This window comes from Eptatretus burgeri, chromosome 3 (assembly GCF_056783735.1).
Source record: "Eptatretus burgeri isolate ZD-2024b chromosome 3, Ebu_testis_v1, whole genome shotgun sequence".
Classification (NCBI taxonomy): domain Eukaryota; kingdom Metazoa; phylum Chordata; class Myxini; order Myxiniformes; family Myxinidae; genus Eptatretus; species Eptatretus burgeri.
This window is the reverse complement of record NC_140963.1, coordinates 114039530-114055333: the sequence shown is the minus strand read 5'-3', so window position 1 is coordinate 114055333 and position 15804 is coordinate 114039530. Positions and strand designations below refer to the sequence as shown.

Below are 15804 nucleotides of genomic sequence, written 5' to 3'. Positions count from 1 at the left end.
TTTAAAGTGTTAAATAAGGTGGTGTAAAAGAGGTTGAATCAACTTACAAAAACTTCCAAAAACAATTTTTGCTTTTTTTTTCTGCAGCCTTTAAAACTTGTTCTGTCAGACTCTGCTATTTGCGGGGGATACATTCCTGAAAAATCCCGCGAATGTCGGGATTGGTGAATATTGTGGTCAGTGAATGTCGGGGTCGGCGAATGTCGGGGTCGGCGAATGTCGGGGTCGGCGAATGTCGGGGTCGGCGAATGTCGGGGTCGGCGAATGTCGGGGTCGGCGAATGTCAGGGTTGGCGAATGCCAGGGTCGGCGAATGTCGGGGTGGGCGAATATTGTGGTCGGCGAATGTTAGGGTTGGCGAATATTCTGGTTGGTGAATGTCGGGGTTGGCGAATATTGTGGTCGGCGAATGTCGGGGTTGGCGAGGAAGCAGATGGAGACGGATAAACAAGGGATGCAGATAACTATGGGGAGGGGGGGGGGGGTAATGGAGAATGCAAAGGGTGGACAATATGGAAACATAAGCAAAATTGTGTTTGACCAGTTTGTGATTCTGGCAAGGTCTGAGGAGAGGGAAGTGGCTGCTGCCTGTCTGTTAGAAAAAATAGAGATGTTACGGGAGAGAGTGGAGTCATCAGCAAAGAGATAAAGAGGATTTTCCAGAGTACTCCAGCCTTGACAGGGAGAGAAGATGAAAGAGTTCCATTGAGAGCCACACGTTGGCTACGAGAGCAGAGGAAGTCAATAATCCAACAGTGGACTTAGCCTTGGATTCCATAGGCAGACAGTTTGGAGAGCAAAGTAGGATGTCAGACTGTATCAAAAGCTCGAGATATGTCCACTGTCGAGAGAAGGACGGCCCTGATCTCATGTCTGATATTGAGGAACTCCACCATTATTGGGAGAGTTGAAGCAGCATGTCCAAGGTAGAGTGACTGGGTGTGAATCCAAATTGGTGATCTGATATGATGCTTTTGGAGAAAAGGATTGATTTATGTCAACTGTGATAATGGATTCCACGACCTTGCTGATGATTGGAAGTGCAGTGAGCTCATTGGGCTGCAGTTAAGGGGGATCCGTTTTTGCACCTTTTTTATGTAATGCTGTGATGACTGATTTCCAATTTCCCAGGTGGATAGAGGAGACGAGTCCTGAAAGTGTAAAAAAAACAAACAAACAAAAAAACAATAAACCAATGTCACCCACAGGGTGACCCATATCTTGCCAAAAGGTGACCACGTGTGACTTCCTAAAGGTCACACTGAGGTGAACAGAGCTGCAATCCACCAGGAGCGACTCCTTGAGGAATATCTGCCAACGAGAGATTCCGATGAGAATCGTTCTACAGAGTAACCATGAAAAATATGCGTTTGCCTCATAATGTCACCAAATGACGTCATAATGTCTCAAGCTTGACATATCGAGAAAGCACTCATCGAGGTGTTCAATTTGAGGTGCTACACGATATGGTTCCGAAAACTTGAAAATTTGACCTTGGGGTCAAATATGTTTGACCTTAGGCGCTAACCATGAAGGTCTAGGCCAATCGCCACCAAAAAAACTAATCAGCTGAGCACCAGACCATGAACTATATTCCCATGAAGTTTGAAGACTATCCAATCAAAATGACTCAAAAAATAAGGGTTTCGTCGACTCCCCTGATTTGCGACAAAGTGACCTTGACCTTTGACCTTCAAAATTTTATGCGCAGAAAGGGACCTCTTTTGGCTTCTAATATGCGAAGTTACAAAAATTTCCAATGACAACTGTGCTCTGCAGAATTTTTTATACGTGATTACACACAAACAAAAAAAATAAAATAAAAAAAACATGCAAGCTGATGAACGTATCTTGCAAAAACTTCGTTTTGGCAAGACAATAAGAAAAAACCATGAATGCCAAAGCAGGTCACATTTTATGACCAGCGAATGTTGGAGTCCGACAGTATTTTATTTCAATTGAATTATGTATTTCATCACTGAAGAACACAAATCACCTTCTCATAACTTTCAATAACCTCCAGTTTAGCAGGACTTGGACAAAATATTCCATTTTACACCATCTCAACCAATAAAATTTACGGCTTGCGCTCTCAGCATTGGGAAATACCGAGATTCAGCCAAAATTGCGGTTCAAAGGAAATAGTAATGGTGCTCAGAAACGCGAAGGAAGAGTTGAAACTTCTAAATTTGGAATCTGGTTAAAAAAGAAAAAAAAAGGTCCTTGGAGTGACGGATGCTGAGGAAAAGATGCCTGGTGTGACGGACGGTGAGGAAAAGATGCCTGGAGTGACGGATGCTGAGGAAAAGATGCCGGGAGTTCCTTGCGTGGCGGATGCTGAAGAAAAGATGCCGGAAGTGACGGATGTTGAGGAAAAGATGCCTGGAGTGACGGATGCTGAGGAACAGGTGAGGGATGCTGAGGAAGAGATGCCGGGAGAGCCGAATGCTGAGGAAGAGATGCCGGGAGTGCCGGATGCTGAGGAAGAGATGCCGGGAGTGCCGGATGCTGAGGAAGAGATGCCGGGAGTGCCGGATGCTGAGGAAGAGATGCCGGGAGTGCCGGATGCTGAGGAAGAGATGCCGGGAGTGCCGGATGCTGAGGAAGAGATGCCGGGAGTGCCGGATGCTGAGGAAGAGATGCCGGGAGTGCCGGATGCTGAGGAAGAGATGCCGGGAGTGTCGGATGCTGAGGAAGAGATGCCGGGAGTACCGGCTGCTGAGGAAAAGATGCTGGGAGTGAAGGATGCTGAGGAAAAGATGCCTGGCGTGACGCATGCTGAGGAAAAGATGCCTGGCGTGACGCATGCTGAGGAAAAGATGCCTGGCGTGACGCATGCTGAGGAAAAGATGCCTGGAGTGACGGATGGTGATGAAGAGATGCCTGGCGTGACAGACGGTGAGGAAAAGATGCCGGGAGTGCCGGTCACTGAGGAAGAGATGCGTGGAGTGACGGACGCTGAGGAAAAGATGCCGGGAGTGACGGACGCTGAGGAAAAGATGCCGGGAGTGACGGACGCTGAGGAAAAGATGCCGGGAGTGACGGACGCTGAGGAAAAGATGCCGGGAGTGACGGACGCTGAGGAAAAGATGCCGGGAGTGACGGACGCTGAGGAAAAGATGCCAGGAGTGACGGACGGTGAGGAAAAGATGCCGGGAGTGACGGACGGTGAGGAAAAGATGCCGGGAGTGACGGATGCTGAGGAAAAGATGCCGGGAGTGACGGATGCTGAGGAAAAGATGCCGGGAGTGACGGACGCTGAGGAAAAGATGCCGGGAGTGACGGATGTTGAGGAAAATATGCCGGAAGTGACGGATGCTGAGGAAAAGATGCCGGGAGTGACGGATGCTGAGGAAAAGATGCCTGGCGTGGCCGACGCTGAGGAAAAGATGTCGGGAGTGACGGATGCTGAGGAAAAGATGCCGGGAGTGACGGATGCTGAGGAAAAGATGCCGGGAGTGACGGATGCTGAGGAAAAGATGCCGGGAGTGACGGATGCTGAGGAAAAGATGCCGGGAGTGACGGATGCTGAGGAAAAGATGCCGGGAGTGACCGACGCTGAGGAAAAGATGCCTGGCGTGGCGGACGCTGAGGAAAAGATGCCGGGAGTGACGGACGCTGAGGAAAAGATGCCGGGAGTGACGGACGCTGAGGAAAAGATGCTCGGAGTGACGGATGCTGAGGAAAATATGCCGGAAGTGACGGATGCCGGGAGTGACGGACGCTGAGGAAAAGATGCTGGGAGTGACGGATGCTGAGGAAAAGATGCCTGGCGTGACGGATGCTGAGGAAAAGATGCCTGGCGTGACGGATGCTGAGGAATAGATGCCGGGAGTGACGGATGCTGAGGAAAAGATGCCTGGCGTGACGGATGCTGAGGAAAAGATGCCTGGCGTGACGGATGCTGAGGAAAAGATGCCTGGCGTGACGGATGCTGAGGAAAAGATGCCTGGCGTGACGGATGCTGAGGAAAAGATGCCTGTCCTGACGGATGTTGAGGAAAAGATGCCTGGAGTGATGGCTGCTGAGGAAAAGATACCTGGAGAGACACATGCTGAGGAAAAGATTCCGGGAGTGACGAATGCTGAGGAAACTATGCCGGGAGCGACGGATGGTGAGGAAAAGATGGCGGGACAGACGGTTGTTGAGGAAAAGATGCCTGGAGTGAACTATGTTGAGGAACAAATGCCGGGATTCTGGATGCTGAGGAAAATATGCCTGGCGTTACGGATGCTGAGGAAAAGATGCGCCGGGAGTGACGGATGCCGAGGGAAAGATGCCGGGAGTCCCGGACGCTGAGGAAGAGATGCCAGGAGTGCCATACGCTGAGAAAGAGATGCCGGGAGTGCAGGACGCTGAGGAAAAGATGCCGGGAGTTGCGGATGCTGAGGGAAAGATGCCTGGCATGACGGATGCTGAGGGAAAGATGCCGGGAGCGACGGATGGTAAGGGAAAGATGCCGGGAGTGACGGAGGCTGAGGATAAGATGCCGGGAGTGACGGATGCTGAGGGAAAGATGCCGGGAGTCCCGGACGCTGAGGAAGAGATGCCGGGAGTGCCGTACGCTGAGGACGAGATGCCGGGAGTGCCGTACGCTGAGAAAGATGCCGGGAGTGCCGTACGCTGAGAAAGATGCCGGGAGTGCCGTACGCTGAGAAAGATGCCGGGAGTGCCGGACGCTGAGGAAAAGATGCCGGGAGTTCCGGATGCTGAGGAAAAGATGCCTGACGTGGCGGACGCTGAGGAAAAGATGCCGGGAGTGACGGATGGTGAGGGAAAGATGCCGGGAGTGACGGACGCTGAGGAAGAGATGCCTGGAATGACGGATGCTGAGGAACAGATACCGGGAGTGACGGATGGTGAGGAAAAAATGCCGCGAGTGACGGATGCTGAGGAAAAGATGCCTGGAGTGACGGATGGTGAGGAAAAGATGCTGGGAGTGAAGTTATGGTGAGGAAAAGGTGCCGGGAGTGACGGACGGTGAGGAAAAGATGCCGTGAGTGCTGGATGCTGAGGATAAGATGCCGGGAGTGACGGAGGCTGAGGGAAAGATGCCTGGCATGACGGATGCTGAGGAAAAGATGCCGGGAGCGACGGATGGGAAGGGAAAGATGCCGGGAGTGACGGAGGCTGAGGATAAGATGCCGGGAGTGACGGACGCTGAGGGAAAGATGCCGGGAGTCCCGGACGCTGAGGAAGAGATGCCGGGAGTGCGGTATGCTGAGAAAGATGCCGGGAGTGCCGGACGCTGAGGAAAAGATGCCGGGAGTTCCGGATGCTGAGGAAAAGATGCCTGGCGTGGCGGACGCTGAGGAAAAGATGCCGGGAGTGCCGGACGCTGAGGAAAAGATGCCGGGAGTGCCGGACGCTGAGGAAAAGATGCCGGGAGTGAAGGATGGTGAGGAAAAGATGCCGGGAGTGACGGATGTTGAGGGAAAGATGCCGGGAGTGACGGATGGTGAGGAAAAGATGCCGGGAGTGACGGATGGTGAGGAATAGATGCCGGGAGTGACGGACGGTGAGGAAAAGATGCCGAGAGTGACAGATGCTGAGGAAAAGATGCCGGGAGTGACGGATGCTGAGGGAAAGATGCCGGGAGTGACGGATGGTGAGGAAAAGATGCCGGGAGTGAGGGATACTGAGGAACAGATGCCGGGAGTGACGGACGGTGAGGAAAAGATGCCGGGAGTGAGGGATACTGAGGAACAGATGCCGGGAGTGACGGACGGTGAGGAAAAGATGCCGGGAGTGACGGATGCTGAGGAAGAGATGCCGGGAGTGAGGGACGCTGAGGAAGAGATGCCTGGAGTGACGGATGGTGAGGAACAGATGCCGGGAATGACGGATGGTGAGGAAAAGATGCCGGGAGTGACGGATGCTGAGGAAGAGATGCCGGGAGTGCCGGATGCTGAGGAAGAGATGCCGGGAGTGCCGGATGCTGAGGAAGAGATGCCGGGAGTGCCGGATGCTGAGGAAGAGATGCCGGGAGTGCCGGATGCTGAGGAAGAGATGCCGGGAGTGCCGGATGCTGAGGAAGAGATGCCGGGAGTGCCGGATGCTGAGGAAGAGATGCCGGGAGTGCCGGATGCTGAGGAAGAGATGCCGGGAGTGCCGGATGCTGAGGAAGAGATGCCGGGAGTGCCGGATGCTGAGGAAGAGATGCCGGGAGTGCCGGATGCTGAGGAAGAGATGCCGGGAGTGCCGGATGCTGAGGAAGAGATGCCGGGAGTGCCGGATGCTGAGGAAGAGATGCCGGGAGTGCCGGATGCTGAGGAAGAGATGCCGGGAGTGCCGGATGCTGAGGAAGAGATGCCGGGAGTGCCGGATGCTGAAAAAAAGATGCCTGGTGTGACGGATGCTGAGGAAAAGATGCCGGGAGTTCCTTGCCTGGCGGATGCTGAAGAAAAGATGCCGGAAGTGAGGGATGTTGAGGAAACGATGCCTGGAGTGACGGATGCTGAGGAACAGGTGCCGGATGCTGAGGAAGAGATGCTGGGAGTGCCGGATGCTGAGGAAGAGATGCCGGGACAAACCGATGTTGAGGAAAAGATGCCTGGAGTGACCGATGTTGAGGGACGGATGCTGAGGAAAAGATGCCGGGAGTGAGGGATACTGAGGAACAGATGCCGGGAGTGACGGACGGTGAGGAAAAGATGCCGGGAGTGACGGATGCTGAGGAAGAGATGCCGGGAGTGACGGACGCTGAGGAAGAGATGCCTGGAGTGACGGATGTTGAGGAAGAGATGCCGGGATTGAGGGACGTCGAGGAACAGATGCCGGGATTGACGGACTTCGAGGAAAAGATGCCTGGAGTGACCGATGCTGAGGAACAAATGCCGGGAGTTCCTAATGCTGAGGAAAATATGCCTGACGTGACGGATGTTGAGGGAAAGATGCCGGGAGTGACGGATGGTGAGGAACAGATGCCGGGAATGACGGATGGTGAGGAAAAGATGCCGGGAGTGACGGATGCTGAGGAAGAGATGCCGGGAGTGCCGGATGCTGAGGAACAGATGCCGGGAGTGCCGGATGCTGAGGAAGAGATGCCGGGAGTGCCGGATGCTGAGGAAGAGATGCCGGGAGTGCCGGTTGCTGAGGAAGAGATGCCGGGAGTGCCGGATGCTGAGGAAGAGATGCCGGGAGTGACGGACAGTGAGGAAAAGATGCCGGAAGTGATGGACGCTGAGGAAGAGATGCCGGAAGTGCCGGATGCTGAGGAAGAGATGCCGGGAGTGCCGGATGTTGAGGAAAAGATGCCTGGAGTGACCGATGTTGAGGAAAAGATGCCTGGGTTGACGGATGCTGAGGAAAAGATGCCTGGCATGAAGGATGGTGAGGGAAAGATGCCGGGCGTGGCAGATGCTGAGGGAAAGATGCCTGGCGTGACGGATGTTGAGGAAAAGATGCCTGGCGTGGCGGATGCTGAAGAAAAGATGTCGGGAGTGACGGATGCTGAGGAAGAGATGCCTGGAGTGACGGACGCTGAGGAACAGATGCCTGGAGTGACCGATGCTGAGGAAAAGATGCCTGTAGTGACCGATGCTGAGGAAAAGATGCCTGGAGTGACCGATGCTGAGGAAAAGATGCGCTGGAAGTGACGGATGTTGAGGAAACGATGCCTGGCGTGACGGATGCTGAGGGAAAGATGCCGGGAGCGACGGATGGTAAGGGAAAGATGCCGGGAGTGACGGAGGCTGAGGATAAGATGCCGGGAGTGACGGATGCTGAGGGAAAGATGCCGGGAGTCCCGGACGCTGAGGAAGAGATGCCGGGAGTGCCGTACGCTGAGGAAGAGATGCCGGGAGTGCCGTATGCTGAGGAAGAGATGCCGGGAGTGCCGTACGCTGAGGATGAGATGCCGGGAGTGCCGTACGCTGAGAAAGATGCCGGGAGTGCCGTACGCTGAGAAAGATGCCGGGAGTGCCGGACGCTGAGGAAAAGATGCCGGGAGTTCCGGATGCTGAGGAAAAGATGCCTGACGTGGCGGACGCTGAGGAAAAGATGCCGGGAGTGACGGATGGTGAGGGAAAGATGCCGGGAGTGACGGACGCTGAGGAAGAGATGCCTGGAGTGACGGATGCTGAGGAACAGATGCCGGGAGTGACGGATGGTGAGGAAAAGATGCCGCGAGTGACGGATGCTGAGGAAGAGATGCCGGGAGTGCCGGATGCTGAGGAAGAGATGCCGGGAGTGACGGACAGTGAGGAAAAGATGCCGGAAGTGATGGACGCTGAGGAAGAGATGCCGGAAGTGCCGGATGCTGAGGAAGAGATGCCGGGAGTGCCGGATGTTGAGGAAAAGATGCCTGGAGTGACCGATGTTGAGGAAAAGATGCCTGGGTTGACGGATGCTGAGGAAAAGATGCCTGGCATGAAGGATGGTGAGGGAAAGATGCCGGGCGTGGCAGATGCTGAGGGAAAGATGCCTGGCGTGACGGATGTTGAGGAAAAGATGCCTGGCGTGGCGGATGCTGAAGAAAAGATGTCGGGAGTGACGGATGCTGAGGAACAGATGCCGGGAGTGACGGAAGGTGAGGAAGAGATGCCTGGAGTGACGGACGCTGAGGAACAGATGCCTGGAGTGACCGATGCTGAGGAAAAGATGCCTGTAGTGACCGATGCTGAGGAAAAGATGCCTGGAGTGACCGATGCTGAGGAAAAGATGCGCTGGAAGTGACGGATGTTGAGGAAACGATGCCTGGCGTGACGGATGCTGAGGGAAAGATGCCGGGAGCGACGGATGGTAAGCGAAAGATGCCGGGAGTGACGGAGGCTGAGGATAAGATGCCGGGAGTGACGGATGCTGAGGGAAAGATGCCGGGAGTCCCGGACGCTGAGGAAGAGATGCCGGGAGTGCCGTACGCTGAGGAAGAGATGCCGGGAGTGCCGTACGCTGAGGAAGAGATGCCGGGAGTGCCGTACGCTGAGGAAGAGATGCCGGGAGTGCCGTACGCTGAGGACGAGATGCCGGGAGTGCCGTACGCTGAGAAAGATGCCGGGAGTGCCGTACGCTGAGAAAGATGCCGGGAGTGCCGTACGCTGAGAAAGATGCCGGGAGTGCCGGACGCTGAGGAAAAGATGCCGGGAGTTCCGGATGCTGAGGAAAAGATGCCTGACGTGGCGGACGCTGAGGAAAAGATGCCGGGAGTGACGGATGGTGAGGGAAAGATGCCGGGAGTGACGGACGCTGAGGAAGAGATGCCTGGAGTGACGGATGCTGAGGAACAGATGCCGGGAGTGACGGATGGTGAGGAAAAGATGCCGCGAGTGACGGATGCTGAGGAAAAGATGCCTGGAGTGACGGATGGTGAGGAAAAGATGCTGGGAGTGAAGTTATGGTGAGGAAAAGGTGCCGGGAGTGACGGACGGTGAGGAAAAGATGCCGTGAATGCTGGATGCTGAGGATAAGATGCCGGAAGTGACGGAGGCTGAGGGAAATATGCCTGGCATGACGGATGCTGAGGAAAAGATGCCGGGAGCGACGGATGGGAAGGGAAAGATGCCGGGAGTGACGGAGGCTGAGGATAAGATGCCGGGAGTGACGGACGCTGAGGGAAAGATGCCGGGAGTCCCGGACGCTGAGGAAGAGATGCCGGGAGTGCGGTACGCTGAGAAAGATGCCGGGAGTGCCGGACGCTGAGGAAAAGATGCCGGGAGTTCCGGACGCTGAGGAAAAGATGCCTGGCGTGGCGGATGCTGAGGAAAAGATGCCGGGAGTGCCGGACGCTGAGGAAAAGATGCCGGGAGTGCCGGACGCTGAAGAAAAGATGCCGGGAGTGAAGGATGGTGAGGAAAGGATGCCGGGAGTGACGGATGGTGAGGAAAAGATGCCGGGAGTGACAGATGGTGAGGAATAGATGCCGGGAGTGACGGACGGTGAGGAAAAGATGCCGAGAGTGAGAGATGCTGAGGAAAAGATGCCGGGAGTGACGGATGGTGAGGAAAAGATGCCATGAGTGAGGGATACTGAGGAACAGATGCCGGGAGTGACGGACGGTGAGGAAAAGATGCCGGGAGTGACGGATGCTGAGGAAGAGATGCCGGGAGTGACGGACGCTGAGGAAGAGATGCCTGGAGTGACGGATGTTGAGGAAGAGATGCCGGGATTCAGGGACGTCGAGGAACAGATGCCGGGATTGACGGACGTCGAGGAAAAGATGCCTGGAGTGACCGATGCTGAGGAACAAATGCCGGGAGTTCCTAATGCTGAGGAAAATATGCCTGACGTGACGGATGTTGAGGGAAAGATGCCGGGAGTGACGGATGGTGAGGAACAGATGCCGGGAATGACTGATGGTGAGGAAGAGATGCCGGGAGTGCCGGATGCTGAGGAAGAGATGCCGGGAGTGCCGGATGCTGAGGAAGAGATGCCGGGAGTGCCGGATGCTGAGGAAGAGATGCCGGGAGTGCCGGATGCTGAGGAAGAGATGCCGGGAGTGCCGGATGCTGAAAAAAAGATGCCTGGTGTGACGGATGCTGAGGAAAAGATGCCGGGAGTTCCTTGCCTGGCGGATGCTGAAGAAAAGATGCCGGAAGTGAGGGATGTTGAGGAAACGATGCGTGGAGTGACGGATGCTGAGGAACAGGTGCCGGATGCTGAGGAAGAGATGCTGGGAGTGCCGGATGCTGAGGAAGAGATGCCGGGACAGACCGATGTTGAGGAAAAGATGCCTGGAGTGACCGATGTTGAGGGACGGATGCTGAGGAAAAGATGCCGGGAGTGAGGGATACTGAGGAACAGATGCCGGGAGTGACGGACGGTGAGGAAAAGATGCCGGGAGTGACGGATGCTGAGGAAGAGATACCGGGAGTGACGGACGCTGAGGAAGAGATGCCTGGAGTGACGGATGTTGAGGAAGAGATGCCGGGATTGAGGGACTTCGAGGAAAAGATGCCTGGAGTGACCGATGCTGAGGAACAAATGCCAGCAGGTGCTAATCCTGAAGAAAATATGCCTGACGTGACGGATGTTGAGGGAAAGATGCCGGGAGTGACGGATGGTGAGGAACAGATGCCGGGAATGACGGATGGTGAGGAAAAGATGCCGGGAGTGACGGATGCTGAGGAAGAGATGCCGGGAGTGACGGATGCTGAGGAAGAGATGCCGGGAGTGCCGGATGCTGAGGAACAGATGCCGGGAGTGCCGGATGCTGAGGAAGAGATGCCGGGAGTGACGGACAGTGAGGAAAAGATGCCGGAAGTGACGGACGCTGAGGAAGAGATGCCGGAAGTGCCGGATGCTGAGGAAGAGCTGCCGGGAGTGCCGGATGTTGAGGAAAAGATGCCTGGAGTGACCGATGTTGAGGAAAAGATGCCTGGGTTGACGGATGCTGAGGAAAAGATGCCTGGCATGAAGGATGGTGAGGGAAAGATGCCGGGCGTGGCAGATGCTGAGGGAAAGATGCCTGGCGTGACGGATGTTGAGGAAAAGATGCCTGGCGTGGCGGATGCTGAAGAAAGATGTCGGGAGTGACGGATGCTGAGGAACAGATGCCGGGAGTGACGGAAGGTGAGGAAGAGATGCCTGGAGTGACGGACGCTGAGGAACAGATGCCTGGAGTGACCGATGCTGAGGAAAAGATGCCTGTAGTGACCGATGCTGAGGAAAAGATGCCTGGAGTGACCGATGCTGAGGAAAAGATGCGCTGGAAGTGACGGATGTTGAGGAAACGATGCCTGGCGTGACGGATGCTGAGGAGCAGATGCTGGGAGTTCCGGATGGTGAGGGAAAGATGCCGGGAGTGACGGAAGGTGAGGAAAAGATGCCGGGAGTGATGGACTGTGAGGAACAAATGCCGGGATTCTGGATGTTGAGGAAAATATGCCTGGCGTGACGGATGCTGAGGAAAAGATGCGCCGGGAGTGACGGATGCTGAGGAAAAGATGCCTGGCATGACGGATGCTGAGGAAAAGATGCCTGGCATGACGGATGCTGAGGAAAAGATGCCGGGAGCGACGGATGGAAAGGGAAAGATGCTGGGAGTGAAGGAGGCTGAGGATAAGATGCCGGGAGTGACGGATGCTGAGGGAAAGATGCCTGGCATGACGGATGCTGAGGGAAAGATGCCGGGAGCGACGGATGGTAAGGGAAAGATGCCGGGAGTCCCGGACGCTGAGGAAGAGATGCCGGGAGTGCCGTACGCTGAGGAAGAGATGCGCCGGGAGTGACGGATGCTGAGGAAAAGATGCCGGGAGTCCCGGACGCTGAGGAAGAGATGCCGGGAGTGCCGTACGCTGAGGAAGAGATGCGCCGGGAGTGACGGATGCTGAGGAAAAGATGCCTGGCATGACGGATGCTGAGGAAAAGATGCCGGGAGTGACGGACGCTGAGGAAAAGATGCCGGGAGTGACGGACGCTGAGGAAAAGATGCCGGGAGTGACGGACGGTGAGGAAAAGATGCCGGGAGTGACGGACGGTGAGGAAAAGATGCCGGGAGTGACGGACGGTGAGGAAAAGATGCCGGGAGTGACGGATGCTGAGGAAAAGATGCCGGGAGTGACGGATGCTGAGGAAAAGATGCCTGGCGTGACGGATGCCGGGAGTGACGGACGCTGAGGAAAAGATGCTGGGAGTGACGGATGTTGAGGAAAATATGCCGGAAGTGACGGATGCTGAGGAAAAGATGCCGGGAGTGACGGATGCTGAGGAAAAGATGCCTGGCGTGGCCGACGCTGAGGAAAAGATGTCGGGAGTGACGGATGCTGAGGAAAAGATGCCGGGAGTGACGGATGCTGAGGAAAAGATGCCGGGAGTGACGGATGCTGAGGAAAAGATACCGGGAGTGACCGACGCTGAGGAAAAGATGCCTGGCGTGGCGGACGCTGAGGAAAAGATGCCGGGAGTGACGGACGCTGAGGAAAAGATGCCGGGAGTGACGGACGCTGAGGAAAAGATGCTCGGAGTGACGGATGCTGAGGAAAATATGCCGGAAGTGACGGATGCCGGGAGTGACGGACGCTGAGGAAAAGATGCTGGGAGTGACGGATGCTGAGGAAAAGATGCCTGGCGTGACGGATGCTGAGGAATAGATGCCGGGAGTGACGGATGTTGAGGAAAAGATGCCTGGCGTGACGGATGCTGAGGAAAAGATGCCTGGCGGGACGGACGGTGAGGAAAAGATGCCTGGAGTGACGGATGCTGAGGAAAAGATGCCGGGAGTTCCTTGTGTGGCGGATGCTGAAGAAAAGATGCCGGAAGTGACGGATGTTGAGGAAAAGATGCCTGGAGTGACGGATGCTGAGGAACAGGTGAGGGATGCTGAGGAAGAGATGCCGGGAGAGCCGAATGCTGAGGAAGAGATGCCGGGAGTTGCGGATGCTGAGGAAGAGATGCCGGGAGTGCCGGATGCTGAGGAAGAGATGCCGGGAGTGCCGGATGCTGAGGAAGAGATGCCGGGAGTGCCGGATGCTGAGGAAGAGATGGCCGGAGTGCCGGATGCTGAGGAAGAGATGCCGGGAGTGCCGGATGCTGAGGAAGAGATGCCGGGAGTGCCGGATGCTGAGGAAGAGATGCCGGGAGTGCCGGATGCTGAGGAAGAGATGCCGGGAGTGCCGGATGCTGAGGAAGAGATGCCGGGAGTTCCGGCTGCTGAGGAAGAGATGCCGGGAGTTCCGGCTGCTGAGGAAGAGATGCCGGGAGTTCCGGCTGCTGAGGAAAAGATGCTGGGAGTGAAGGATGCTGAGGAAAAGATGCCTGGCGTGACGCATGCTGAGGAAAAGATGCCTGGCGTGACGCATGCTGAGGAAAAGATGCCTGGCGTGACGCATGCTGAGGAAAAGATGCCTGGCGTGACGCATGCTGAGGAAAAGATGCCTGGCGTGACGCATGCTGAGGAAAAGATGCCTGGAGTGACGGATGGTGATGAAGAGATGCCTGGCGTGACAGACGGTGAGGAAAAGATGCCGGGAGTGCCGGTCACTGAGGAAGAGATGCGTGGAGTGACGGACGCTGAGGAAAAGATGCCGGGAGTGACGGACGCTGAGGAAAAGATGCCGGGAGTGACGGACGCTGAGGAAAAGATGCCGGGAGTGACGGACGCTGAGGAAAAGATGCTGGGAGTGACGGACGGTGAGGAAAAGATGCCGGGAGTGACGGACGGTGAGGAAAAGATGCCGGGAGTGACGGACGGTGAGGAAAAGATGCCGGGAGTGACGGACGGTGAGGAAAAGATGCCGGGAGTGACGGATGCTGAGGAAAAGATGCCGGGAGTGACGGATGCTGAGGAAAAGATGCCTGGCGTGACGGATGCCGGGAGTGACGGACGCTGAGGAAAAGATGCCGGAAGTGACGGATGCTGAGGAAAAGATGCCGGGAGTGACGGATGCTGAGGAAAAGATGCCTGGCGTGGCCGACGCTGAGGAAAAGATGTCGGGAGTGACGGATGCTGAGGAAAAGATGCCGGGAGTGACGGACGCTGAGGAAAAGATGCCGGGAGTGACGGACGCTGAGGAAAAGATGCTCGGAGTGACGGATGCTGAGGAAAATATGCCGGAAGTGACGGATGCCGGGAGTGACGGACGCTGAGGAAAAGATGCTGGGAGTGACGGATGCTGAGGAAAATATGCCGGAAGTGACGGATGCTGAGGAAAAGATGCCTGGCGTGACGGATGCTGAGGAAAAGATGCCTGGCGTGACGGATGCTGAGGAATAGATGCCGGGAGTGACGGATGCTGAGGAAAAGATGCCTGGCGTGACGGATGCTGAGGAAAAGATGCCTGGCGTGACGGATGCTGAGGAAAAGATGCCTGGCGTGACGGATGCTGAGGAAAAGATGCCTGGCGTGACGGATGCTGAGGAAAAGATGCCTGGCGTGACGGATGCTGAGGAAAAGATGCCTGTCCTGACGGATGTTGAGGAAAAGATGCCTGGAGTGATGGCTGCTGAGGAAAAGATACCTGGAGAGACACATGCTGAGGAAAAGATTCCGGGAGTGACGAATGCTGAGGAAACTATGCCGGGAGCGACGGATGGTGAGGAAAAGATGGCGGGACAGACGGTTGTTGAGGAAAAGATGCCTGGAGTGAACTATGTTGAGGAACAAATGCCGGGATTCTGGATGCTGAGGAAAATATGCCTGGCGTTACGGATGCTGAGGAAAAGATGCGCCGGGAGTGACGGATGCCGAGGGAAAGATGCCGGGAGTCCCGGACGCTGAGGAAGAGATGCCAGGAGTGCCATACGCTGAGAAAGAGATGCCGGGAGTGCAGGACGCTGAGGAAAAGATGCCGGGAGTTGCGGATGCTGAGGGAAAGATGCCTGGCATGACGGATGCTGAGGGAAAGATGCCGGGAGCGACGGAGGCTGAGGATAAGATGCCGGGAGTGACGGATGCTGAGGGAAAGATGCCGGGAGTGCCGTACGCTGAGGAAGAGATGCCGGGAGTGCCGTACGCTGAGGAAGAGATGCCGGGAGTGCCGTACGCTGAGGAAGAGATGCCGGGAGTGCCGTACGCTGAGGACGAGATGCCGGGAGTGCCGTACGCTGAGAAAGATGCCGGGAGTGCCGTACGCTGAGAAAGATGCCGGGAGTGCCGGACGCTGAGGAAAAGATGCCGGGAGTTCCGGATGCTGAGGAAAAGATGCCTGACGTGGCGGACGCTGAGGAAAAGATGCCGGGAGTGACGGATGGTGAGGGAAAGATGCCGGGAGTGACGGACGCTGAGGAAGAGATGCCTGGAGTGACGGATGCTGAGGAACAGATGCCGGGAGTGACGGATGGTGAGGAAAAGATGCCGCGAGTGATGGATGCTGAGGAAAAGATGCCTGGAGTGACGGATGGTGAGGAAAAGATGCTGGGAGTGAAGTTA

General features: G+C 55.9%; 2 protein-coding genes and 1 pseudogene across 8 annotated transcripts in view; 2 read left to right on the top strand and 1 right to left on the bottom strand.

Moving 5' to 3' along the window:
• Nucleotides 1-15804, bottom strand: part of LOC147030766 (tensin-1-like) — a 434197-nt gene that overhangs the window by 16880 nt on the left and 401513 nt on the right. The gene's annotated exons all lie outside the window — the stretch shown is intronic.
• LOC147030774 (uncharacterized) lies at nt 2759-8737 on the top strand. Its single transcript, XM_085872049.1, is given in 7 exon segments — nt 2759-3697; nt 3735-4073; nt 4684-4938; nt 5229-6467; nt 7253-7570; nt 7693-7868; nt 7907-8737. Coding segments are annotated over 7 exon segments (4035 nt in total). The 3' UTR covers nt 8676-8737.
• Nucleotides 10096-14382, top strand: LOC147030773 (uncharacterized; annotated as a pseudogene).